Here is a 25,955-nt window from a genome sequence, read left to right as displayed (position 1 = left end):
TAATTAACCATGAGAGTGGGAGGTGATTTGCTTACTGTTCGTGCATCCCACACAGACAAGGTCTTGTCTGCAGAAGCGGTGAGAAGAGTATTGGAGAAAGGGAAAAACTCAATGCTGTTCACAGAGTCTGTGTGTCCATACAAAGTATGTCTGCACCGTTCACTGTGGAGAGAAAGTAGGATCAAGGATTTAGAACCTTAGATTCTGGATGCTTTTGCTTCCAATGCAGTGCTAATAGAAACAAAAGATGATATATGCATCTTACACATATAACATATATATATATATATATATATATATATATATATATATATATGTAAAACCATTTATCATAGGCATAAGATATCTTAAGCACATCTTAAGATATGTCAATATCTTAGATCTAGTGGTCCACGCTTATAATCTAAGACTGTGAGGCAGGGCAGCCATGAGTTTGATTATGTTGTGGGTTATAGAGTGACAGTGTCACAAGTCATAAAAGAACAGTTTGGAAAGAACATTTTATAATTACATAAGTACTTTAAACAATTTAGTAGAATCAAATACGTTTAAATCACCTTCAAATAATGGAACCATTTGTAGTGTTATCTTTACACCATTCTTAATTTTTTCCTTAAATGCATGTATGGAGTTCATAGTACAGCTTGTAGGAGTCCCCTCTCTCTCTTTCCACCATTGTGGTTTATATCAGTCACACTGAGCTAGACAGCCTTGGTCACAAGCAATTTTAGCCACTGGAGAAAATCTTACTTGTCCTACACTATACTATTTATTTATGTTGTGATAAAACTACATAAATATACTCAAATTTATATAATAAAAGAATTTGCTAAAAAAATAATATTATCTCATCAATCCCTTAAGTTCACTTAAACTTTCGAAGGCCACCATTTTTTTTCCTGTGTGTTTTCTCAGCCTTGCCTCTATATTACAACCCCTGCTCACACTTTTGGCGAGTACTCATCCCCACTTTCAAGCCAAAATATTCCCTTCCAATTGATCCATGATGGATCCAGGCCTTGGCATGTTAATGCCTCCTCTGGTAACTGTAATTTGCCTTTAGGGATGAGAATCTAAACAAGTGTTTTTCAAAGTGTTTCATTCAGACTAGCAGCATCAGCATCACTTGGGACTGGATCCAAAATGCAAATTCCCAGCCTCATCTCAAACCTATTGAATCAGAAACGCTGGAGTGAGGCCCAACAATCTGTTTTAGTAAGCACTCCAGGGAATTCAGATGCATGCTGAAGTCTGAGAGCCATTGACTACTACAGGAAATGAGTGAGGAGGAAAAGCCACTGTGTCTACATCCTTCCTTTGCCACTTTCTGGATAGACTGTCTATTAAATAGGACGCACACTGAGCAGATTCACCCTTGTCTGTAATGACAGATCATCCAAAAAACTGCTATTCATAAACCCATTTTAGAAAACAGAGAAAGAAGAATCAGTAAATAAAGGTGCTCAGAAGGCAGGAGTCAGTGTAGACACAGTAACGGGAACATCAGTTGATCTCTGGCTTTGCTGTGCCTCCTTGTGATTTGTATGGTGTGAGCCTCAAAGCTGCACCAGAGGCAGAGGCTGGAGTCCATCCGGACTGGGACAAGAACCAGCAGGATTAGAGGTTCAAGGCTGGAATTCCTTCTGACAGGGACAAAAATCATCAGGATAAGAAGCTGAAGGCTGAATTTCATCCTGACCTGAACAAGAACCAGCAGAATAAGGGTAGTCTGTGGGTGACTTAGAATGTACTCAGATATTCAACACATTTCTACTGTAAGTCTTTTATTGAGTTGGCAAATACAATGTAAAAAATGTACCTTAAACCTGATGCATTGGAGCTGTTGGCACAACTTTCCTTCTTACTTTATAAATTTGCACATTTTTAAGAAGAAATATTAAGGTTTATCTGAATTTGACTGTGGATTCAAATTACTCCTCTTTACATATTAACAGATGTATTTTAATAACATATCAAAAATAAAGAAACGAAATTATTAATCAAAAAAAGATTATTCAGTATCAATTTACCTTAAAATGTAGGAAATTGACTAATAATTTTGTGGTTTTCTGTTTGGGTTGTGGTTATTGAAACTGACCCGAGATCCTCCTGAATGCTTACTTAATACTGTACCATAGGGTAACATTCTTAGCCTCTTGGTTAATCATATTTTGATAATTAAAGTTGATATATCAGTATGTGCTGGTGCCTATGCCACAGCCTATGAACTGAATTTTTACTTTTGTAAATATGATTTTAGACTTTCAGGACTCAAAGGAAGGAACCTTAGATGAAATACCCTCAGTGAGTAGAGGGAACTTGTAGCGTCTAACTCCAGTAGAAAGGCATGGCATCAAATGTGAGATTGGGTTGCCAAACCGCAGTCTAAAATTCTGGCCCAGAATAGTTCCTGTCTGAAAGAACTGCAGGGACATAAATGGAGAAGCTCCTGAGGAAAAGGGGGTCCAGTGACTGACAGATCCAAATTGGCGTCCAGCTCAAGAGGAAGCCCCAAAGGTCTGACACTACTATTGATGCTGTGGTGTGCTTACAAATAGGGGCCTAGCATGACTACCCTCCAAAAGGCCCAAGTAACTGAAAGATTCCGATGCAGATATTTACACCCAACCAATGGACAGAAGCTGTTGACCCCAGTGGTTAAATTAGGGGAAAGCCAGAAGAAGCTGTGGGTGGGGGGCATAGAAAGACCAACAGTCTCAACTAACCCAGACACAGGAGATCTCTCAGACACTGAGCCATCAACCAGACAGCATACATCAGCTGATATGACCCCCCCCCAGCCCCCACCCTCCACAGGTACAGCAGAGGACTGCCTGGTCTGTCTTCAGTCAAAGATGCACCTAACCCTCAATAGACTGGAGGCCCCAGGGAGTGGGAAGGTCTGATGGGGGTTGGGGGGGGTCGGTGAGGAGATCCTCCTGGAGTTAGGGCAGGGGTAGGGGAAGGGAATATTGAACTGTAAACAGGGAGGGGGTAAAGTCTGGACTGTAAAAAAAAGAAATGAAAAATAACTAAAAAATGTAAAGTAAATAAATGCCATTTTAGAGGCAGGGAGATTTACAGGCACATCGTCTTACTTTCAAGTTCAATAATGTGTTTTCAGTTACGTCAAAGAATACGGCACCCATGAACCTAAAACGCTTAATACTAATCCTTGTTCTGTAAGAAACATGTGCCTTAGTACCTGTGAGGTACACCAAGGTCCCTGAGCATTTACACGTATGCTTCAGTCTTACAGTGTTGGATTTTGTTTTATTTTTTTAAAAAAATCATACATTTTTTCTTTTTTAAATGAATTACCTTGTTTAAAAATTAACTGTTAATTTCTAATGATCTGAAATGAATAGGGACAAAATTCTTTTTATGAAATTTCATATTCTAATGACATATTTTAAGTAAACGACTTAAATATTATCACCATTGCCCTAGTTTTATCTCTAGGGAGAGCAAGGATGGTGAGGTAGGTTATGGAAGAGAGGGTGAAAGACAGGGACTGATTAGAAAGGTGACAATGCTACTCCTCTGCTAGAACAGAGCAAATATGTCACTTAAATTACAAGTTGATCATAACATAAACAAACACAATTGAAAGAACTGATCAAAGTCAAACAAATATCTTTCAGTATAAGACATATCACTGCTTTTAATTTGCTTTCAGATTTAAAATTTATTTACTGATTGTGTGTGTGTGAGTGTGTGTGTGTGTGTGTGTATGCATGTGCAAGAAAATGCCAGTGAGTTATGATCATGTGGTGATCAGAGGACAGTCTTATGTATAACTTCTTTCTTTCTACACTTACGTATGTTTTGGTGGATAGAACTCAGGCCAATTCTTGTGTGGTAAGTACCTTTATCCACTGAGTCATTCTGCTAGACTCAGATATCACCTTTTAAAAATGACCCATGACTTCCCAGACATATCTAGACAAGTATGACAATAGGCATGTCTGAATGCACAGGGAAAAGCCCAGCAGCCTTCAAACCTTCACACATAACCATAGGCAACTTAGGAATGCTGAGAGTGGGAGAAACAGTCTTCCCCAGGGAAAAGCACTCCAATGCATTATCCAATACAAAATGGTCATTCTGAAAGCATGCATATAAACAAGGTTATATAAAATAAGCAGGATATATTTATGTATTTAAGAAAATTATAATCAAAATGAAAACTCACATCTTCTGAATCATTTTCATTTCTAGAAGACAAAGTAGCCAGAACAAAATCTATTCGGATGTCCTCTCACCTGCCTTTTTTTTTTTCTCATCTCAGTAGTAACATTTAAGACAAAATCCTCACCCCTCCTCTGCAGCCAACTGCAGTGGATGATGTTTTTGTTACACACAACAACCTCTGACTCACTACAAACATAAGACATGCAAAGTCATATTTTGATATGAATGTTCAGTTAATGTTCTACATTTTTGTTAGTTCAAGGGAAGGTCTTTTCCCATATCTATTTTATGTCTTTCCTTTCTTTTCTATTTTAGGAAACACTTTTTCTGTCCCCATTTTGTTTCATTTGCCATACTTTCTGACTTTTTTTATTTGTTGTGTTTCTATTATTTTATCTCCTAACTCAATTACACACTTGCTGTGTGTTTTGTGTTGGGAGAACCATTGAGAGCTTTTCTTTCCATCTCATTCTTCACTTTTCTTTTGATCTGTATCTGTCATTTCAAAAAAAAAAAAAAAAACCCAAAAAACAAAACCAAAAACATAACTAGATGCTTTTGCTTTTGGGGTGTTTTATTTTGTACAAGCAATTAAAAATCTAACATGTACAGATTATTAATTTTTTTAAAGGTACCGATTCCTTTTGTCTGAGTTCTTGGTATGATATCTCTTGAATTCCATTTACACTGTGTAATCCACCAGAATTGGCATGCATCAACTCATCTTTCAACTTTTGTTGTTGTCCATAGGTACTAGATTTAGTTCTATATTTCATTTTCATATGGAAACAACTACATGCTAACGGTTAATGACACAGAAAGGACATTGGATTTATTGGCAGGAGGAAGGACAATCTTCAAAGTCTATTAAGATTATTGTGGTCCTTAAATTTCCCACTAAGTGCATTACTGATTTGATCACTGACATTTGAATCTGCTATGGTTTGAAATATAGTATATGGGACCTGTTACATAACATCTCAGGTCATGGTCTCTACATTAACCCTAAATGTTCCTGACTTCAAATGGAAAAAAAAAAGAAAAAAGTCTATGTCATTCTTCTTTACATTTTTTATGCAATAATAAAAATGCTTTCCTAAGATTCAGACTTCCAACTATGACAGAGAAGAAATACAGTAATTCTCTTTCTACAAAAGAAAGATATAATAAGACATATATTATTTTAACCATTCTTTTTGTACTACTGAATTATACATAATACACTATGGTCATATTCTTGAGAGAGGTGGAAAAATCTCAGTTACTCACTATTGAATAACCATGACTTTATACTTAGAAATATAACCTCATAGAATTAAAACTCATGAGTATGGAGCAGTGAGATTATGCTCTAAAATTTCAGAGTTTCCTGGAATTTTTACTATAAGAATTCTATGAAAAGGGACCTGAATTGAGATTGGAAGTAGTAAGTATGCAAGGATTCATGGTGAGATTTTGGTAATGGTCTATATGGGATTTCCTCAAACTAAGGTGTGGAAGAAATCCTACTTCTTTATTAACACCAGAGCACTGACCTAAAGAATGGAGAACAGACTTTGTACTGAATAACAATACTAAAAATGAAAGGGGGCTAACAAGAATTGATCCTTGCCTTCTACATGAAAACTCTATATAGAACAAATTCATATTCATGGAGAACATCCAATGTTTGTAGAAATTACCATGCATAAGAATATAGAGAAATAAACAGAAACCATGGGCAAGAAACAGAAAGCAGCAGCACATGAAACAGACATTGAATTCATTGCTGAAAATCAAAGACTTTAAGAAATAAACTTCAAGAATATTCAGTATATAATGAACTATGTAGTTATAGTAGGTATAGAAATTTATCACTTATAACAGGAAACAACAATCACTATTACTTAATATTTGTTAACATCAATGGACTCAAATCCCCAATAAAGAGACATAGACTATCAGAGTGAGTATGTAACAGGATCCAGCATTTTGCTGCATATAGGAAACTTATCTCAGAGATAAAGACATACCCTAGTTCAGAGTAAAAGGCTAGGGAAAATATTCCAAGAAAATGTTCCCAAAAAACAATCTGGAGTAGCCATTCTAATATCAAATAAAATAGATTTCCAACTAAAAGTTATCAAAAAGATAAGGAAGAACACTTTTTACTCTTCACAGAAAAAAAAAAATCTATCAAGATAAGCTCTCAATCTTGAACATCAATACTCCATATACAAGAGCACCTACATTCATTAAAAAAAAAAAACCTACTAAAGCTCAAAGCATATATTGCACAACACACAATAATAGTGGGAGACTTCAACACCCCACTCTTATCAATGAACAGATCATAGAAGCAGAAACTGAACAGAGACACAGCAGAACGAGCAGAGGTTATGAACCAATTGGAATTAACAGATCTCTACAGAACATTTAATCCTAAAACAGAAAAATATACCTTGTTCTCAGCACCTCACAGAACCTTCTCCAAAATAGACCATATACTTGGTCACGAAACAAGCCTCAACAGATATAAGAAGATTAAAATACATCCATGCATCCTATCAGATCTCCATGGACTAAGGCTGGTCTTTAATTACAACAAAAAGCCCATATACACATGGAAGCTGAACAATGCACTATTCAATGATAATATAGTCAAAAAAGAAATAAAGAAAGAAATTAAAGATTTTTTTAGAATTTAATGAAAATTAAAGCACAACATACCCAAACCTATGGGATAAAATTAAAGCAGTACTAAGAGGAAAAACTCATAGCTCTGAGTGCCTCCAAAAGAAACTGGAGAGAGCATACACTAGCAGCTTGACAGCACAGCTGAAAGCTCTAGAACAAAAAGAAGCAAATATACCCAAGAGGAGATGGCAGAAAATAATCAAACTCAGAACAGAAATCAACACAGTAGATATAAAAAGAACCATACAAAAAAATCAACAAACCAAGAACTGGTTCTTTGAGACAATAAACAAGATCGATAAGCCCTTAGCCAGACTAACTATAGGGAACAGAGAGAGTATCCAAATTAAATCAGAAATGAAAGGGGAGAAATAACAACAGAAACTGAGGAAATTCAAGAAAACATCAGATCCTACTACAAAAGCCTATACTCAACAAAACTAGATAATCTAAAGGAAATGGACACATTTCTAGACAGATACCATTTACCAAAGTTAAATCAGGATCAGATAAACTATTTAAATATTCCCATAATGAAGCTGTTTGTATTTTAATGTTAATTTCACTTCCCCAAGAAGGGCTGCCTAGTCAGAAGACTCCAACTGAACCTTCTCATTTTAATTAGTAAATAAAGGAAATCCAATGACTGGGCAGGGCAAGGTGGTGGAGAGAAGGGAGATCTAAGAGGTCAAAGAACAAGAGGTCAGAGGTTGGAGAGGCAGAGGAGGGGATAGGACAGAGGTTAGAAGTGGTGCTTCCCAAGGAGCTTCCCAAGGACCAGCTGAACACAGGTGGGATTTATCAGTGTTAAAAAGCTATGAACATTAAGGATTTTACAGGTCTAGTATCTTATATAGAAGGGAATTTTGTATCTTCGCCTATTTTTTGCAGTCTTGTTGTGTAGAGATTTGTGAATTGAGAGTTGAATATATAAACCCATATAAAAGCTATTGGGTTGTAGAGTTGTGCTTGTGTGGGATTTTGGGGTACAAAAATATTCCACAGTACAAAACCGCCAAGGGAAGGGAGTTGCATAGATGAGTTGGGCCATGTTGGTGTCTCGGACCAGGCGCCAGAGGTGCGTGGGTTCCGAACTAAAATCGGGCCTGAGGAGTAAGACCAAGGGCCAGTAAAGAGGTAAATACTTTTTATTTTGTTTTTATATTTACTGCAACACCGTAACACCTAGAAATAGAAGCAAACAAACAAACAGACAAACAAGAAGCTCAGGACAAGATGGATTCAGTACAGAATTCTATCAGACTTTCATATATGACCTAACACCAATACTCTCCAAACTGTTCCACAAAATAAAGACAGAACACTACCCAACTCATTCTTCGAAGCCACAATTACTCTCATACCTAAACCACACAAAGACACTACAAAAAAGAAAAACTTCAGACAAATTTCCCTCATGAACATTGATGCAAAAATAATCAATAAAATTCTTGTAAATTGAATTCAAGAACACATCAAAATGATCATTCAACATGATCAAGTAGGTTTCATCCCTGCGATGCAGGGCTGGTTCAGCATATCCATCAATGTAATTCACCATAAAAACTAACTCAAAGAAAAAACCACAGAATCATCTCAGTAGCTGCCGAGAAAGCATTTGACAAAACTTAACACACCTTAATGTTAAAAGTCTTGGAAAGAACAGTAATCCAAGGCCCATAACTAAATATAGTAAAAGCAATACACAGCAAACCAGTCTCCAGCAACAAACTAAATAGGGAGAAACTTGAAACAATCCCACTAAAATCAGGGACTAGACAAGGCTAACCACTCTCCCCCTACCTATTCAATATAGTACTGGAAGTTCTGGACAGAGCAATTAGACAACAAAAGGAAGTCAAAGGGATACAAATTGAAAAATAAGAAATCAAAATATCACTATTTGCTGATGACATGATAGTATACTTAACTACTCAAAAATCCACCAGAGAACTTTTACAGCTGATAAACAACTTCAGCAATGTGGCCTGGATGTAAAATTAACTCAAACAAATCAGCAGCCTTCTTTTACTCAAAGGACAAACACGCTGAGAAAGAAATTAGGGAAAAGATAACCTTCACAATAGTCACAAAGACTATCAAATACTTTGGGGTGACCCTAACTAAGCAAGTGAAGGACATGTATGACAAGAACTTCAAATCTCTGAAGAAGGAAGAAGACCTCAGAAGATGGAACAATCTCCCATGCACATGGATTGAAAGAAACAACATTGTAAAAATGGCCATCTTACTAAAAGCAATCTGCAGATCCAATGCAATCCCCATCAAATTTCCAAACAATTCATCATAGATTTGGAAAGAACAATTTGCAAATTACCTGAAATAACAAAAACCCTAGAATAGAGAAATCTAGTCTCAAAAACAAGAGAACTTTTGCAGGAATCAACATCACTGACCTCAAGCTATATTGCAAAGCAATTGTGTTAAAAACCACAAAGCTCAAGTGCAACTGGATCAAAGATCTCCACATAAATCCAGGTACACTCAAACTATTAGAAGAGAAAGTGGGGGAAAGCTTAGAACACATAGGCCCAAGGGAAAATTTCCAGAACAGAACACCAATGGCCTATGCTCTAAGATCAAGAATCTAGAAATGGGACTTAATAAGACTGCAAAGTTTCTGTAAGGCTAAGGACACTGTCAAGAAAACGAAATAGCCACCAACAGACTGGGACCTTTACCAATCCCACTTCTAATAGATGTCTAATATCCTATATATACAAAGAACTCAAAAAGTTAGATTCCAAAGAATCAAACAATCTGATTAAAAATAGGGTACAGAGCTAAACAAAGAATTCCCAATTGAGGAATACAGAATGGTCAAGAAGCACCTACAGAAATGTTCAACATCCCTAGTCATCAGAGAAATGCAAATCAAAACAACCCTGAGATTCCACCTCACACCAGTCACAATGGCTAAGATCAAAAACTCAGATGACAGCAGATGCTGGTGAGGATGCAAAGAAAAAGGAACACTCCTCCACTGTTGGTGAGGTTGTAAGCTGGTACAACAACTCTGGAAATCAGTCTGGCGGTTCCTTAGAAAATTGGACATAGCACTACCTGAAGACCCAGCTATTCCACCTCTGGGTATATACTCCAGAGATGTTCCAAGATATAATAAGGAAACATGCTACACCATGTTCACAGCAGCATTATTTATAATAGCCAGAAGCTGGAATGAACCCAGATGTCCTTCAGCAGAGGATTGGATACAGAAATTGTGGTACATTTACACAATGGAATACTACTACTCCGCTATTAGAAACAATGAATTTACAAAATTCCTAGGCAAATGAATGGAACTAGAGACTATCATCTTGAGTGAGGTAACTCAGTGTCAAATATGATATGCACTCACTGATAATTGGATACTAGCCACAGAAAGCTCTAAATACAACTCACAGACCTTATGAATCTCAAAAAGAAGGAAGGCCAAAATGTGAAGCGTCAGTCATTGTAGAAAAAAAAGAAAGAAAAAAATTGTGTATTCATCATATATTATTATGTAACACATTTTGTGATCTATAACAATATTTTATAAAATAAATATATTAATTTTTTAAAAAAGAGAAATTTATCTCTTAAGATAAATAAAATGAATAAAGGTAGGGTCTCAAGAACATCGAGATGAGAATTTAAAATAAAAGAATTACTGTGTGAACAAAATATCTGTTTAGATACTGCAGAAAAGAATAAAGATCCATAGAATTTAGTTATCAGTGTAAAATATCATGATAAGATGCACATACTTGTGTTTTCAGAGATGGGGTAGAGTAGTAAAAAACATTTTCAAGAAATAACAGTTAAATTTGTTTCTCCTTTAAAGGAAATTATCATGGTTCTGACCCAAATATTTTTTAATAACAATAACAGAAAAAATGTACCAAAGAAAATCATAGTTAAAAGGACAAAACAAGGCATAAAACACATCATCAACAACAAATCCCAAAGTCGTCATAGATAAAAGAAACAAGTCGTGCAAGGGAACAAGGCTCCTAATGGCAGCTGACTTCTCACCTGAAATAAAGCAGCAAGAATTATGTTTTCAAAAGTGCTGGGTTTAGAGATCTAGCAAAAATACTTTATTTATGAAGATGAAACAAAATTTCAGATCAATGAAAGCTGAAAAAAAAATTGATCCGCAGGAAATCTTCCCTACAAGACATGCTGAATTGAAGCCATTCATACTGATTGAAAATGGCACCAGGCAGAAACTTTAGTGTATGAAAAGAACAAAAGCACCCGAGATGATCAATACCTGAGCCAGCATAAAATGCCATGTCCTAATTTTGATAACTGACCACTGGAAATATAGCGAAAAGTATATAGACACAAAACATAGGTTTTGGGTTTTGTTGTTGTTTTGTTTTATTTTTGTTTTTGTAAAAGGGGAAATTCAACCTATAAGAATTGTATGTATATGAATGTTTTAACATCAAAATACTTTGTATATAGAATTTGTCTTTAGTTAAGTTAAACTTCCCACTGTTTATGACTGAGCCATCTATACTTTGACTAGAGGTGAGTTTCTGATATGTACCAAAAGCTGCACTAATGGATCAATACAATAAATGCGTTAGAGGGAAGTTTGATGCTCTGTTCATTTAGCAAAATAATACTTGTGGGTTCACATCTAAGGCTATAAATGGCACACACATACACACACACACAGACACAGTGTGTCTATATACATGTGTGTGTGTGTGTGTGTGTGTGTGTGTGTGTGTGTGTGTGTGTGTATACCATCTTCCAAGAATCACAGTACATTCAAGAAAAGGGCAGGAATAATTGGAAGGAACAGAGACTGCTGAAAACTGGAGCAAGGCAATGTCCTCTGACGATGATAAAACTGTTCTTAGAAACTCCCAGCCACGGTGTTTGCCTATACAAGATCTGCACAAGATCAGTGTGAGAACATTCCAGCAAGTAGGGATAAGGGGATAATAAGCCCTCACAGCTAGAGCAGGAGCCTGCTGGTGCCGACTGGAGGAGGAAGAATCAGGGTTCTTTAAGGCTGTGGTCCCAGGCAGGTCATCCATGTCTTAATGGATGGCTCCATGCCTATTCTCATATTGACAGTGCTAACTGGACTCACTGGGTCATTTACAAACTAAACCAAATCAGAGGACATGAAAGTGGGAGTGGGTAGGAGTGTGAGAGGTTGGGTTAAGAGGAGACTGGATATCATCAAAATACATTGTGTTCATGCATAAAAATTAATAAAATGGTACTTTTTTAAAAAATGGGTTTTAATTAACACAGAAGTATTTATTCAAATGTATGTGTGAGTAATATGTTACCAGACATACAATATACATACATATCTCCTATGTTTTCAACTATCTCTATTTACAACCTTAATGTCAATTTTAGACAAATGTGAAACTATTAAAATATTAACAATTATTATTTAATAAATTAATGTACATAAAGAATATCTAAATTGCATCCTGACCTATTAGACACCCTTATAGTAAACTATTGCGTAGGTTCATAACTCATATTACCACTTTATCTTTTATCATTAAAATTCAATTCAATTATTTGGGAAATTTTTCATTTCTGTTGGCAAAGTACAGACAACTTTCTGATGAAAACGCTCATAGGTTTTCCCAAAGACAATGGCAAAGCAAAGTCTTCACGTAGCTCAAGGGAAGAAAGAATTGCTCAAGAGGAAAGGAAATCAGGAGCAGTCACTGGCTGAGGTATGGGGAATTCTGGGCAGGCAGCAGGAGAAACAGCGGAGTGGTGTGAGAGATTAATTAGCTGCCAGAGAAGGCGGGCCCATCCAGAATTCTGTAAGGAGGTGGGAACAGTCTAACGTGAGGGCACACCAGCGCAGGAAGTGTGCACGTGATCTGCACATTGCCATAGAAGCGACAGCACCAGAGCCTGACCAGTTTCTCACTCTCTGTTGTTTCCCCATTGTCTCAAAGGAAAACATTAGTTCTTGTGCAACAGGGATCTCTTTTTCTAAAATCTATTTTTACTATTCACATTTCTTTTTCTATGAATCTTTTTTATACACCTCAGATTTTTTTTGGACAGAAGATGATCATTATTGAAGATCATTAGAAAATTGCAATTAAGGTAATAAAATACTAATACAGACCTATTAGAATAGCTAAGTTCACAAACAGTCGCAATAACAAAAAAGGGGGGAGTGGATGGGCCGTTAGAATACTGGGTGAGTTGATACATTGCTGTTGGAATGTAGAGTAATAGATCTACTTTAGAAGTTATAACATTTACTTAATAAAGGTAACCATGGGCTTAACCTATGATCCAGTAATTGTATTCCATAGTATTTATCCAAATGAGTCAAAACTTTAAGTCGCACAAGAATGTTCAGGGCAAATTTATTCTATTATCTGCTAGGGATTGATCCAGGGCATTATGCATGTTAAGTATACTCCCTACTAAACTTTAATTTTTAAGTATACTCCTTACTAAATTTTAATCCCCTCCTGGTCTGCCCTCTGACTGTTCTACATCCCATACCTCCTCCTTCCCCACCTCCACCTCTGTTTCCATGAGGTGACCCTCTCACCCCTTACTCTCCACCCCACCAGACCTCTTAACACCCAGAGGTTTCCAGTCTCCTGAGGGTTAGGTGCATCTTTTCTGACTAAACCCAGACCCAGCAGTCCTCTGCTATATATGTGTTGGGGGGCCTCGTATCAGCTGCTGTATGCTACCTGGTTGGTGGTCCAGTGTCTGAGAAATCTAAGGGGTTTGGGTTAATTGAGACTGCTGGTCTTCCTAATTCAATCACAGGGGTCATGAGTTCCTGTCTATTTGTTGGGTATAAATATCTGCACCTGACTCAGCTTCTAGTTGGTTATTTTGGAAGACAGTCATGATAGATCCCTTTGTGTTAGCACTCCACAGCCTCAGTAATAGTGACAGGACTTGGGGTCTCACCCCCCCACACACACAGCTGAATCCCACCTTGGGTTTGTCAGTGGACTTTGATTTTCTCAGACTCTTCTGCATTTTTGTCCCTGCAGTTCTTTCAGACAGGAACTATTTATTCCCAGTCAGAGTTTTTGACTATGGGATAACAACCCCTTCCCTGTCTTTCTACTGGAGGTGGGCTCTACAAGTTCCCTCTCCCAACTGTAGGGCATTTCATCTAAGGTTTCCCCTTTGAGTCCTGAGAGTCTTTCACCTCCAAGGTCTCTGGTATATTTTGGAGAGTACTCCCAACCTCCTACCTCTGAGGTTGCCTGTTTCTACTCTTTCTCCTGGCCTCAGGGCTTCATTCCTTTTACCCTGCTCAACACGTGATCATGGTCTCCTTTTCCTTTATGTGTAGGGTACAGTGATGCCACCATTTGCATGAGGATTCTGAACTTACAGTGTTGCTTCTTGTTTCCTCTAAGGTCCCTAAACTGGAACTGAGATCTTCAAGCTTGACCTCATGGGTCTTTACTGACTGAGCCAACTCTGGGGCCCACAACAGCTATTGCTTTACTTGCTTCTTGTGTTTGGATCCTTCATTTCTCTTGATCACAACTTAATTTCCTCATGTTTTTGCTTGATTTTGGTAACTGAATGATTGTTATGTTTTTCAACTTTCAATTTATATCAATTTCAAAAATAAATAAATAAATAAGTGAATTCATCTATTTCAGCTCAGTCTTTCTTTACAAGGCCCTTTCCATATATAAGACAAATCTAAGAGGAAATCATTCTAACGTACAGATGCCTTATGTCAGGGACACTATTTCCGTGCATTTTAGTATAGCTGATGTTTAATTTAAAGTGGCACCTTTAAAAATCTCAGGCTTGTATGTGCATACAGATAAAAATATGGTCAATAGAGTTACAGAAGTCCAACAGAAGGCTAGTCATTGGCATACTTTTTAAAAATGATCTGAAAAGGAGACTAGGACTCTACCCTTCTTTTGCAAGTGTAATGTGGGCCTTGGGGATGAGGATTCCTACAGGAAATGAATGCTACTATAGACAGCTGAGAGGACAGACGTATGATGACCACCTAATGGTTAGAGACCTCGTAAGAAATAATAAAGTCATGCAAATTGAGTCCTGACGGGATGATGGTTTGTCTTCTCTTTTGATCAGCTCTGACCTGCAATATTAATAGAGAAGGGAAATCTGTAGTTTCATCTTTCCTTTCTCTCACCTTTTCACTATCCAAGAAGGAAAGAATCTGGAATACCTACCCCTGTTTGCATATCAATTGACTTGCAGAAACAGTGCTTTCCTCTAATCTATAACAAAAATACAACCTCTGGACCCTAGGAGTCCCAGGTCCCATCAACTTTCACTTTGAAATCAAAATAAGAGAGGCAGAGCCCTGGAGAGGAAGACTAAACCTGCACAGAGTTTCTCACATGCCCTTTCACAGTAAATCAGCATGTCCCACAAATGTCCTGAACCAATCTAACATCTCCCACCTCTGAGGATAGAGATTTCACACGGAAACATCTTCACCATTTTTTCTGAAGTCAACTTTGAATATATTCAAATTTTTCCTACCAAACCCCATTTTTCTGATTTTTCATGCGAAGTGAACCTTAAATTCTATTTAAAACAACTATGGGAATTAATATATTATATTGTCGCTTAGGAAGACATGGCTTCTTTACTATGTTAAATATAATTAATATAAAGAATAACATTTATCATGGGATTATTTAAAATAAAAAATGTTGTGATATATATATATATATATATATATTCCCCTCCACATTGTGATTCATAACATTCAAGGCCAGTGAGGGGTTTCCCACATCCTCTAGCTTATTTATAAAACTTCATATTTAGATTATTTTTAAATCCTCCAGAATTCTGCACATTACTGGGATAAAATAAGTGATCCTCACATTTTTACTTCAAAATCAAGACCAATTATTTAGCGAAATTGCTTTAGATGAGCAATTATGTAAAATACATAATCACAGGAAAAAATCTCTATTTGTAAATATGGAATTCAATTAACTATTTAAAGCAGTTGTTGATATCTAAGTAAAATTCTACTGCAAAGTCTGCCACATCAGCCAACCTCTTCACAGTTCATGGGATGGGTTGGGAAGTGAGAATCAAATTCTCTTAGAGCATTGCTCAGGCAAGGTCTTGGTCAAAACCGTGAACAGCTAGCATGCAGAGGTAACAGCTAGTCTGTGGCCATAAACCTGCATTTATACCAGCCACAGATGGATTCCTAATAAACTTGCATCCAGTGAGATTTCTGTAGTCAAGGGTTGTGTATCCATGCTTTAAACAATTGGGGCTTGAAAGGTCATGAAAACAATTGTACATATAATGGTTAGTAATGTGTTTCTTATATGAACAGCACAGTCTAACAATTATTCATGTAGAATGTACATTGTTATGGGAGGCAGGGAGCTTTTGTTGATTCCCCAAGAGGATTAATTAAGACACAGAGACATCTATAAACTAAGCTGTTGGCTTTTTTGCTTGGTCAGTCTCAGCAAGTGTCTGACTTAACCTTTCTGCCATTCTGTCTCTCCAAGTCCTTCTCACTCCTGCCTCCCAGCTGTGATTTGTCTTTCTTCTGCATCCCTCTCAGTGTCTGTGTCTGCCTATCTCTCTACCTCCCAGGAAGTTCCCCCTGCTTTAGTGTTAACCCCAGCTCAGGTTGTCAGCTCTTAAAATATGCAAAAAAGCCACATTCCTACCCAACCAGTTGGCTGGGGCAGGTCAAAGTCCCTGCAGCCCACTCCAAATAACAACTGAAAACACAAGGACACACTTTTTCATAGAGAGAAAAAACAGTATTTGTGGGTTAGCCCTGGTACATTGTATTATATATCTTAGGTTATCTAGAGGCAATTCAACCTATATCAAAAGGGAAGCAAATGTGTAGTTAGATACTATAGACTTTTATTTACTGTGACAAAGGATCTGACATTATAACATATAAAAGTAGATAGTTTAGCTTTGGCTTAAGTTTTCATCTCATCCTAGAAGCTCACTGGATTGCCTAGAGCCTGAGGTAAGGTTGAATTTCATGGGGAATGGAAGTGGGGGTCGGGAGGGGGTAGCAGTGAGAAACACTGTGAAAGAGGCTGTTCACTTCATGACAGTTAGGAAGTAGAGAGGGAGGAATGAAGAGAGAATGCAGGAGCAAGATCAAGAGTATGCTTTTTCCTTTAGCCCTTTTATTTGATCAGGGTCTCCAGCTCACAAAATGCCTCTGCCTACATTCAGGGTAATGTTTCCCTCAGTTCATTGTCTGTGGAATCAACCTTACCAACAATCCTAGAGAAATTTCTATCTTCTTAGATCAGTGTTACTCAGTCTTCCTGATGCCTTGACCCTTTAATACAGTTCCTCATGTTGTGGTGACTCTAACCATAAAATTATCTTCATTACTACTTCATAACTGAAAATTTGCAACCGTTACTAATAGTTATATAAAAATCTGTGTTTTCTGATGTTGGCCTTTGGCAACCATTATGAAAGGGTCCTTTGACCCTCAAAGGGGTCCAGACCCCTAGGCTGGTATCTACTAGATGTTCTAGATGCTTCTTAATTCAGCCAAGTGGATAATCAAAAAAAAAAACAATTAGATATGTCAAAACTATGGCATTTTATATAAGAGTTATGAGTGTCTACAGATTTCTGTATGAAGGTAGAGATGTGAATCGGGTGTGGGTAAAAATTTCAGATTAGCACACATTTATAATAATAAGGGAAAAAATGGAAGCAGAAAACCAGGAAGATAGATTTTTTTTTAAAAATTCAAAGTGCAATTTAAGGCAAGTTAATAAAAAGGCCAAAGCAAGAAACTTTAGAACAAGGCTGTCTGCTTTACAGTACAGTCTTTGATGATATCTCTTGAGTGCTGGTCTAAGGAAATGGCCCACAAATGGCAAGTTAAACCAGCTCTCATTGCTTATGACATCATAGTTGCACATTTCAGACTTGCTAATATTTATTTGTATAGCAAAGATGTGCTATTTGACCAAACTCCAGCCAAGCATGCCTGGAACCTCTTCAAAACTGATTTCATCTTTGTAACTATTATCAGATCAGAGATATGGTTCCACTCATATCCACTTTTTTTTTCCATCACAAAAAGACTTAAATTTTAGTCTAGGTTGCAAAAACTCAGGCTTTCCTAGATGGCCTTAACTCTTTCCAAGTGCCTGCTTGAGGAATCTTGGCCCTGTTGAAGAGTTTACTGTTCATTCAAGCCAAACTTTGATAAGCATGTGACCCCACCTTTCTTAAAAGTTTACTAACAAGACTTACAATTCTTAGTATTTTGTGTGTGTACATTAGTGTGTGTGTGTGTGTGTGTGTGTGTGTGTGTGTATTCTTCTACAAGTCTGAAATATCTTTAGAAGGCTCACCATTTAAAGTCTAATCATTAGCTAACCCCATCTAGAGAGGAGTAATGAGTCATAGTGTTATATTTCTCAGCAGGGTGACAATGAACCAAGACAACTGACTGCACATTCAAGAGAAAAGTGAAATGATACATGAAAGACTCGGAGAGCCTTTGTATCTGGGAGGCCCTCTCTCAAGGAGACACAAAGGCAGCAATCGATGTAAAAGCATGAGGTTTATTGGTTCAGTGCAGTGGGGTCATCCTCCACCCTGAGGAGAGGTAACCTGGAAAAATTGCTATAAATAGTTTTTATACTTTTTAGGGATATAGGTTACATCAACAAGGTAATTCAAATTCATTGGCTAAGCATATTGATCTTTAAACCTGTTGGTTAGTGAGCATATTCATCAGGACCCTAAATGGGACTTTCCAGAGGGTCAGGTGGCTATCAATCAGCACATCAGCTATCAGTCTTTTCCTAAGAATTATTTACTCAAGGAAGTTCCTTAGGCTGAGGCAGGGGTCCCTTTATCACTATTTGTTAGGCATGGGTGGGTCTCTGGTGGAGGGGAGAAGGATTCTATGGAATGTGGAAGGCTGGAGTGTGGGGGTAGAGAATTTCCCACTGTGCTGGAGGCATGAGTGTTAAGGGCAAAAAATTTCCCACTGTGACTTCTTCAATACTCATTTGAGAAAATGGATATGCTTGCCCACTTTCAACACTGTAAGATATATACACACATTGAAATATTACATGGTACCCAAATATATGTAATATATAATATAATATAGTATAATGTAAAATATAATATAATAGTGACCTTCAGTCTTAGCTAGAGAAAAGCAGTGTTTACTCTAGCTGGCCTGTTAGACTTTTTCACTATCCTGACTCTACAGAGTCTCTGCTCACCCATTATCCTTTTATTCTCATACACTCTTGAAAATGTCTGTATCAAACACAGTAGAGCTCAGTTCCAGCAGGAGCCTCCTTCTGACAACAGTATTCCACTGATTGCTACATTAATGAATGCCCAGCAGTACTTATCTTTGACAAGGAATTAACTCCAAAATCAATACCTGTTGTATTCCTGCAGTCATTTAAAGATGTGGACATGAATACAGTAGTGAAAACTTTATTTCAACCTGTGGCCAAAGTGCTAGGTAAATCTCTTCTGCCTTCATGTTTTGGCTCTTATTCTGTTTGGCCCCTTAGTAATTTATTTTTTTCCAAGCCCCCCACCCCATTCCTGCTTTTTCATTGGTGATTTCACTATTTAGAATGATCACAGTGTGGAAAAGGGAGGCTACCTGGTCTTTTTCAAATCTGCAAAGGCTGTAATGTCACGTTAGGTAAATTTCATTTACAGGTGAGTTATATGGCTGCTGTGTGGGATTCATGCCAACAATTCAGTGATAGCTATTAAATGAGCTACATTTAAATATAAATGTTCAAAAAGCAAGGTATGTGTTGATTGAATAATAAATCAGCCGATGGGAAACTAAACCCCATTTCTCCTAGAAGCAATAATTTATATTTACTAATTCAGTGCTTTTAACTTTAATTACACAAATTAGCTGCACTTATAATACCTTCAACTTACAGTCAAGAATGAGTAAGAACAACTGTCAGGATGACTTGCGAGGGCAGACCTTTATCCCAAACCATTGTTTTAGAATTATGCCTCTTATGTCACTGACAATAAGTCATCAGCGCCCACTTGGAACCTTACAATATGAGCAATGGATAAAATTATATGTTGCAGACAGAAGAAAACCAACACCTCCTAGAGATTATCTAAATATTCTCTCACCATTAGAAAAAGTTCAGTGCTTTTTTAGGTAAAGAAACATTAGCGAGAAATTAATTTATATTAATCCATCCTCTACAATGTGTAATAGGCAAACACCCAACAATTAGAAACATTTTTAAATTTAGATAAAGTTGTCCTTGATCTAGAGAAATATGTGTACAGGATCACAAGACACACTGTTATGCTCCCTTCCTAATTCTGGGTTCTAGGACTTCCCATCGGAACTCTGGAATTTACCACAGTGGAGACTTTGGCTGGTGGGTTAGCTGGTGCATCAAACCAGAACTTTTATTTGAATGGCAGAGCTAAAATCAGAGTCCATTATAGTCAGGAAACTGGTTCCTTCCATGAGTCAGCTTGACTAGGGATGCCTACATAGCTGGAAAACATTTTCAAAGCTCTTTTTCAGGCACACATGTATTCAAATCAGAAAGGAAAGTCAGCAGGACAAAGTATGAGGGCCATACCCAATCCTTCAAGGAGCAGAGCAGGATGAAACAGAAGAAACACGAGGTTGTACTCTATTACACCTCAGAATGATTGTTGCACCTTTGGTCTTGGGCCAGGACTTCCAGCAATGGTTCTGAGGTGCTCAGTCCCGGGGTTTATATTGGAAGGATTCCACAAATGTTCCTGGGTCAGTGGCTCACAAACAGGAGACTGAATAACTTCCCAGCCTCATGATCACATGGGTCTATCAACATAACACTTCTATTTCCTTATATCTATATACATCCCATTGTTTGTATTTCTTTGGAGAAACCTAAGATATCCATTTTCCTAGAATCTATTTCCTTTTGTATTTATACTATGTAAAGATTTAAAAATATATAGTATCTAATAATACATCTTATGTTGTATTAATTTTTGAGTGGTGTTTTTCACCTTTCTTCTTTTCTTCCTTTTGCTTTTTTTAACAAAAAAAAAAATCCCATGTTGTGATCTATAAATTCATAAAATGATAACCATGTCACCCCATTACTCATGATTAAATAGCAAACTATTGGTTTTTATATGACATGCAAACACTTTTACCTTATTCAGGGCTTATTAGTTACACTCTAAAGCAACTAGCTGTGTATGAACTTGACATTCTATACTTTATAGTGCTATCGAATAACTATTATAAAGAAGAAGAGAAGCCAGAAGTATATTGTCACATGGCTGGATCAATTCTGATGCTCTGACTTTCTAAACATTGATAGATCTGGTGAAATGTAGAACACGTTTAGTGATATAGAAATATGAAAGTATTTCTTCATGTGTCCGAACCTGAGAGAGAGCACGTGAATGTCTGTCAGCAGCATTTCCTGTGCTTTCTCGTGTTTGCAGATTTTGATTGATTTCAAAACAACAACAGAAATATCCCCAGACTTGGAAAAAAAATGCCAAGATCTTAATCCATCAAATATCCACTTTCTGTCCTGTGATTTAATACATATGTATAGCTCTGGAAGGGTTATTTAAAGCATATCTTACATATTTTTCTAATTGGTAGCTGCAGAGATGGCTCAAGGATTAAGGTCAGAGGACCATAGTTTAGTTGCTAGCTCCCATGTTGAGTAGCTTGCAAATGCCTGTCACCCTTGCTCCAGGGTATCAGATGCTATGATTAGATGCTGCACACACACACACAAACACACACACACACACACACACACACACACTCATACACACCTAGAGTTAAGAACCTAACTGTAAATCCATAATATTAAAAACTTCTTTAAATATAATTTTAATTAATTGCAGTTTTAACTCTCAGTTGATAAAAAATACAACTTAAATATTCTAATTAGAAAATGCATTTTAGTAATGAACCATAGAAGCGCTCTGTAAAAGTGAAAATATTATGTTTGGAATAAAAACAAACTGAACAAACAAACAAAAACAATAAAAACAAACCCACAACACAAGCATTGTGAAGACATACAAAAAGAAACAAATTAGAGGCTGCCAAGATGGTTCAGTGGAAAAAGACATTTGCCAATAAGCTTAGTGAACTGAATTCAATTCTCAGGTCCCATATGGTAGAAGGAGAAAATTGATTCTTGTACATTGTTCTCCAACCTGCACATACATGTACAAAATGGGCATATAATATATAAATGTAATAATTTTTTAATTGCACACAATGCTATAAATTTAAAAATAAAATATTTTGCAAGAATTTTAAAAAGAAAAATAAGAGAGAGAGAGAGAGAGAGAGAGAGAGAGAGAGAGAGAGAAAGAGAGAGAGACAAAGAACGTCCTATCCTTCTGTAGCAGTCCTTTGAAAGTGAGCTGAGCAAAGCGCCTAACAGGAGGAGGCGGCGCTCCAAGGTGAGGTCTCCAAGGTCTCTGGTGTGAGAATTGGGAGCTCAAGTAAATAGCACAGGGCGATAATAAGATTAGATGAGAGAGAGAAGATCCTTCATCGATGCTTCTCCCCTGTTCCGAGTGACGGTGTGACCCACCACAGAGCACACATCACTCGCTCTGTCCAGTTCCTTACTTCACTCCCTTGCTACACCTGTCAAGTCTCGAGGATCATTTATTTTCTTCATTCTCTTTCCTTGCCTTTGCCTGTCCTGCCTCAAACTCAAAGTCAGCAGCATTAAATATCATGGCCCCTAAATACATAATGATACAAAAGTAGCCCTGAGGAAATATTCACCACACTGGCCTTTATAATCTCCAAAGAAAGATTGTTATTTTCCAATCCTCAAACCCAGAATTCTCTATTTTATATTATAAATTACGATATTAACTAATTTGTCTTCAAATAAATGTACCGATATTTACACATTTTTTTTCTTCACAGCTGCATAGTATTCCATCCTGTAAACATACAATGTTTTTATTTTCCCTTCATCAGTTAGAAGGCACTGAGGTTGTTGCCATTCCCTAGCTACTGTGAATACGGCTGATATTTCAGTACACCTATTACCACAGAGTGAAAGACTGAGGGCTGAGGATATAGTAGAGATGGAATGAACAAGGGATGTAGGGAAAGAAATGGTGAGGGAGGAGGAGAGGGAGAGTACAAACCACCATATCAATGAAAACAATGTAATTTTAGCAACTACAGAAACTGCCAGCATTTCTAATTAATTTGGTTCATAAGGGTTTGGTCTTTGGCCTGTCTCCTACTCTTAGAAAAGAACCCCCCTTACAGAGATTAATTGGTAAGTCCTCTGTGGCTACTACCCTTGATGATATGAGTCTGAGGGTTCCATCTTGCTTAAATGTCCCAATGAGGATGAACCGCCATCAAAGAAATGTAAGACAGTGGTGATAGCCTGCCAGGGGACTATGGGGATTGTCAAGTACATAACTATCTTCTTGATTTTATTTCTCCTGTTTTGCTGCCGTGGTCTATTAGAAATGGCTCCATGAAGAATGATATAGTCCCTTGGTACTTTACAAACATACAGTGTGTGTCTTTTTTATGACTATCCATCTACCTAAAATTATTTTTTTTCTGTTGAATAGTATTCCATTATATATATGCACCACATTCCCACTACCTCTTCATTAATTTAAAGACATTTAGGTTGTTTCTGTTTCCTAGCAATTGTGAGTAGAGCAGCAGTGAGTATGGCTAGCCAGATATTTTGGGGAGTAGGGTACCCAGTTCTTCAGCCACATGCCAAGGAGTTGTCTATCTAGATCATATATAAGCTTTAATTTAAGGTTTTTGAGGAATCTCCATACTGATTTTTGTGAGGCTACAATTTGTACTCCCAGCAACAGGATTTCCTTTTCTCCACAACCTTGCCAGCATTTTTTTTTTTTTTTTTGTCAGTCGTGTTGTTTGCTGCACACTCTCCTAGTCATACTTCCATTGCTATGACAAAATGCTATGACCAAGGGAAGTTATGAAAAGAAGAGCACTAATTGGGCTGACAGTTACAGAGTGCCCTAGTCCACAGTTCTGGAGCATGGGAATAGCATAAATAGATAAGAACTCACAGCTGGATCCACAGTAGAAATAGAGAAGGAGCACAATTGGAAGGGCCTTAGTCATGAGTATTTTGAAACCTCAAATCTTGACCTTACATTCACACTGACATACCTCCCTCAACTATACCTCCTACTTCTTCCCAAGGAGATCTGCTAATTGGAAACCATTTTCAATTTATGGGATCCCACTGGTTAATGATTGGCCTTAGCCCCTTGACAAAGGAAGTCATGTCTGAAAGCTCTCCCTGCATCTGTATAGTGTAGGGTACTACCTATGTACGGTTTCTTCTAGAACTTCTCAGGTTTCTGGTTTCAAATTGAAATCTTTCTGGATATAATTTTTGTGGCGGGTAATAGAAACAGGCCTCATTTCATTCGTCAGAGTGTGGATATCCAGTTTCCCAGTGCCACATCCCAACACCAGAAAGTGATGCTGTCTTTTCTTCAGTGCATAGTTTTTGCCTTCTTGTCAAATATCATGTGGCTTTAGTTATAGGTATTCATGTTTAGGCCTTCTATTTTATTCTATTGGTCTACGTGTATATTGTTGTACCAGTAACATGGTGCTTTTATTATTCTAGCTCTGTAATAAACCTTGAAGACTGAAATAGAAATGACTCCAGGACTTTTCTTTTTGCTCAGGATTGCTTTGGCTGTCCAGGGTCTCTTCTGGTTCTATATAAAGTTGGTTTTTTTTTTTCTATTTCCTTCAGTATATTGATTGAGATTGCATTGAATCTATAAATTCCTTTTAGTAAAATTGATATTTTCTCCTGAGTAAATCTTTCCAGTCCATGAACATGGGATGCTCTTCCATTTTCTAGTGTCTTTATATATTTCTTTCTGCAGAGGTTCAAAGTTTCACTGTAGAAGTTAGTATTATTGACATTATTTAAGTTAGGTTTACTCCTATAAATAGGTATGTGTCCATGATCTCTTTCTCAGTGTATTTATTATTGCCTGGCTCTGAACTGGAAGACTCTTTCCCATACTCTAGTTTCCACTGCCTGTAAAACACTATGTAAGCTGCCAAGTGAGGGGAGCAATTAAACATTCCTTTCTAGCTACAATACCTATGGATGATAACAATGACCAGCATGACAAGATATACATAAAGATACAAAACATAACACTCCCATGTTTGTGACAACCAAAGATGTCTAATTGGATTAAAGACCCACCCTAAAGGAGCAGAATTATACTTATTACTTGATATCTAGCTAACCTTCAAGGGTAGTGAGAACATAGACCTTAAAGTAGAATCTACTCCCACTGGTTTTCTAGACCAACATAAATTCATTACTATATTTTTAAATATTATCTATAGACACACAGAGAAGTGTAGTTAACAGCCATCATCAAAGAAACTTTTCTTCCTAGCAAATGGGGTACCTAACAGAAAGAAGAATGCAGAGATCAGTACACCATGAAGAACTCATTCCCACTGGATATACCTACATAAGAACTCTTACATCTATGGGCCAGGGAACATTCTGGAAGAAGGGGTACACATGCAAGAAGGGGTATAAAAGCCAGAATACCAGGACTTAAGCTGTGAAACAGTTTCTCCTAGAAATGGCTATATATATAAAAAATGGTGACACCATGCTAACATATACGGGGACATTTTCTCATAGTCTACTTGTTGAATTCCAAGAGAGTGAGAGGCTATTTTAATTTGTTTTATGATAGAGTAGTAAGCACCATGCTTAACAATAACTTGGAGGAAGGAAGGGTTTCATCTTATAGGAAAAAGCCATTACATGCTGCTCTTTTTCTTATATAACCCAGGGCCACCTGCCAGGGCGATGGTACTGCTCACATAACTTGAGCCCTTTTATGCCAACTAGAAATCATGAATATACCCAACAGACACATTACCCATTAGCCCACCTGATCCAGGCGAATATTCAGTTTCAATTAAGCATTCCTCTTCCCAGGTATATCAAATTGACAAGCAGCATTAGCCATTTCAGAGATCA

The 25,955-nt window shown here is 37.2% G+C and overlaps 1 protein-coding gene across 1 annotated transcript in view; it reads right to left on the bottom strand.

The window, feature by feature from the left end:
* SPAG16 (sperm associated antigen 16) overlaps positions 1-25,955 on the bottom strand; it is a gene marked incomplete at both ends in the record, with an annotated part of 827,025 nt that overhangs the window by 315,868 nt on the left and 485,202 nt on the right. The window contains one exon of the mRNA XM_080932901.1: positions 36-162. Coding sequence (XP_080789027.1) covers positions 36-162 — 127 coding nt within the window. The remainder of the gene's footprint in view (positions 1-35; positions 163-25,955) is intronic.

This window comes from Micromys minutus (genome assembly GCF_963924665.1).
Source record: "Micromys minutus genome assembly, chromosome: 19".
Taxonomy (NCBI): domain Eukaryota; kingdom Metazoa; phylum Chordata; class Mammalia; order Rodentia; family Muridae; genus Micromys; species Micromys minutus.
This window is presented reverse-complemented; position numbering and strand designations above follow the sequence as displayed.